Source organism: Neopelma chrysocephalum, unplaced genomic scaffold, assembly GCF_003984885.1.
Source record: "Neopelma chrysocephalum unplaced genomic scaffold, ASM398488v2 Primary Assembly neopelma1_90508, whole genome shotgun sequence".
Lineage (NCBI taxonomy): Eukaryota > Metazoa > Chordata > Aves > Passeriformes > Pipridae > Neopelma > Neopelma chrysocephalum.
In genome coordinates, this window is record NW_020919326.1 from 202 (window position 1) to 2,862 (window position 2,661).

At 56.9% G+C, this 2,661-nt stretch overlaps 1 protein-coding gene across 1 annotated transcript in view; it reads right to left on the reverse strand.

Moving 5' to 3' along the window:
• LOC113979918 (histone acetyltransferase KAT8-like) overlaps positions 1-2,481 on the reverse strand; it is a gene marked incomplete at its 5' end in the record, with an annotated part of 2,676 nt that extends 195 nt beyond the window's left edge. Inside the window, 4 exons of the mRNA XM_027707196.1 lie at positions 451-601; positions 1,678-1,741; positions 1,827-1,856; positions 2,311-2,481. Coding sequence (XP_027562997.1) covers positions 451-601; positions 1,678-1,741; positions 1,827-1,856; positions 2,311-2,481 — 416 coding nt within the window. The remainder of the gene's footprint in view (positions 1-450; positions 602-1,677; positions 1,742-1,826; positions 1,857-2,310) is intronic.
• Positions 2,482-2,661: the final 180 nt, after the last annotated feature.

The following is a 2,661-nucleotide window of genomic DNA, read 5'->3' on the forward strand; positions in this document are numbered from 1 at the left end:
AGGGGCTGATGATGTCGGTCTGGGTGATACTGGTCATCTGGCTGGGGTTAAACTGGCCGCACTGGGAGCACTGGGAGCACTGGGAGGGGCTGATGATCATATTGGGAGGGGCTACTGGTGTTACTGGGAGGTTACTGGTCATACTGGGAGGCTCAGGATGTCCAGCAGGACCCGTGAGCAGAGTTACTGGGAGCAAGTCTGTACTGGTTTGTACTGGTTTATACTGGTCTGTGCTGGTCTGTACTGCTCTATACTGGTTTATACTGGTCTGTACTGGGGTCCTTGATGGACAGGGTGCCCCGGAAGTCCCTGAGGATCTCCAGGAGCACCCAGGACCAGAGTTACTGGGGTCAGTCTGTACTGGTTTATACTGGTCTGTACCTATCTATGGTAACCTATAATGGTCTGTACTGGTCTGTACTGGTCTATACTGGTCTGTACTGGTCTCACCTGAGGTCCTTGATGGACAGGGTGCCCCGGAAGTCCCTGAGGATCTCCAGGAGCACCCAGGACCAGTAGCTCCTGTAGCTCAGCTTGCCCAGGTCCGACAGCGGCTTCTCCGGGGAGCCCACGGTGCTCTCCAGCTTCGACAGCTCATAACCTAAAAATGGGGGTCAGGGACCCCAAAAACACCCTCAGGGACCCCAAAAACACCTTCAGGGACCCCAAAAACACCTCAAAGACCCCAAAAATTCCAGGGACCCCCCCCAAAATCCACCTGGAATCACCAAAATCCACCTGGGACCACCCAAATCCCTCCCGGGGAGCCCACGGTGCTCTCCAGCTTGGACAGCTCAGAGCCGAAAAATGGGGGGTCAGGGACCCCAAAAACACCTCAAAGACCCCAAAAATACCTTCAGGGACACCAAAATTTCATCAGGGACCCCAAAAACTCCCTGGAACCCCAAAATTCCATCAGGGATCCCCCAAATCCCTCCCAGGGAGCCCCAGGTGCTCTCCAGCTTGGACAGCTCAGAGCCTAAAAATGGGGGGTCAGGGACCCCAAAAACACCCTCAGGGACCCCAAAAATACCTTCAGGGACCCCAAAAACTCCCTGGGACCTGAAAAATACCTTCAGGGACCCCAAAAATACCTTCAGGGACCCCAAAAACACCTCAGGGATCCCCCAAATCCCTCCCAGGTGCTCTCCAGCTTGGACAGCTCGTAGCCTAAAAATGGGGGGTCAGGGGGGTCAGGGGACCCCAAAAACACCTTCAGGGACCCCAAAAACTCCCTGGGACCCCAAAAATACCTCAAAGACCCCAAAATTCCATCAGGGATCCCCCCAAATCCCTCCCAGGTGCTCTCCAGCTTGGACAACTCATAGCCTAAAAAAGGGGGTCAGGGGACCCCAAAAACACCTTCAGGGACCCCAAAAACACCTTCAGGGACCCCAAAAACCCCTTAAAGACCCCCAAAACTCCCTGGGACCCCAAAATTCCATCGGGGACCCCAAAAACCCCTCAGGGACCCCAAAATCCCCTCAGAGACCCCTCCAAATCCTCCCTTTACGACCTCAAAACTCCCCCATTTTATGACCCCAAAATGCCCTTTTAGGACCCCAAATCCCGTTCTTTTGATGACACTCCCCCTGTTTTGGGGACTCCCCCATTTCAGGGGACCCCTCCCCCTTTTGGGGCCCCCTCCCCAAATTCGGGGACCCCCCCCGGACTCACTGAAGGCAATGAGGAACTTGCCGTAGCCGCGGCGCTGGTACGGGGGCAGCGTCAGGATACAGGCAACGTTGTTCCCATCGGGAGACTCCTTCTCCTGGGGGGACATTTTGGGGGGATTTGGGGTATTGGGGATATTTGGTGACATTGGGGACGTTGTTCCCGTCCGGGGACTCCTTCTCCTGGGGGGACATTGGGGTGACGCAGGTGACACAGGTGAGATGACACAGGGGAGGTGACACAGGTGGGGTGACACAGGTGACACAGGTGGGGTGACACAGGTGAGGTGACACGGAGTGACACGGGAGGTGACACAGGTGAGATGACACAGGGGAGGTGACAAAGGTGAGGTGACACATTTAGGGTGACACAGGTGGGGTGACACAGAGGAGGTGACACGGAGTGACACGGGAGGTGACACAGGGGAGGTGACACAGAGGAGGTGACACAGGTGGCACAGGTGAGGTGACACAGGTGACACAGGTGGGGTGACACAGGTGGGGTGACAGAGGTAACACAGGTGACACAGTTGAGGTGACACAGGTAACAGCGATGAGGTGACACAAGCAGACAGGGGGTGACAGGAGCACACAGAGGATGACACAGGTGCCCCAGGTGCCCCAGGTGAGTGCCCACCTTGGAGAAGTAGCCCACGATGTGGGCACAGGTGACACAGGTGAGGTGACACAAGTTGGGGTGACACAGTTGGGGTGACACAGGTGAGGTGACACAGGCAGACAGAGGGTGACAGGAGCACACAGGAGGTGCCCCACGTGACACAGGTGAGGTGCCAGGTGAGGTGCCCACCTTGGACAAGTAGCCCACGACGTGGGCACAGGTGAGAGAGGTGACACAGGAGAGGTGACACAGGTGTACAAGAGGTGACAAGGGCACACAGGGGGTGACCTGGAGATGATCCAGGTGCCCCAGGTGAGGTGCCAGGTGAGTGCCCACCTTGGAGAAGCACCCCCTGCTGTGGGCACAGGT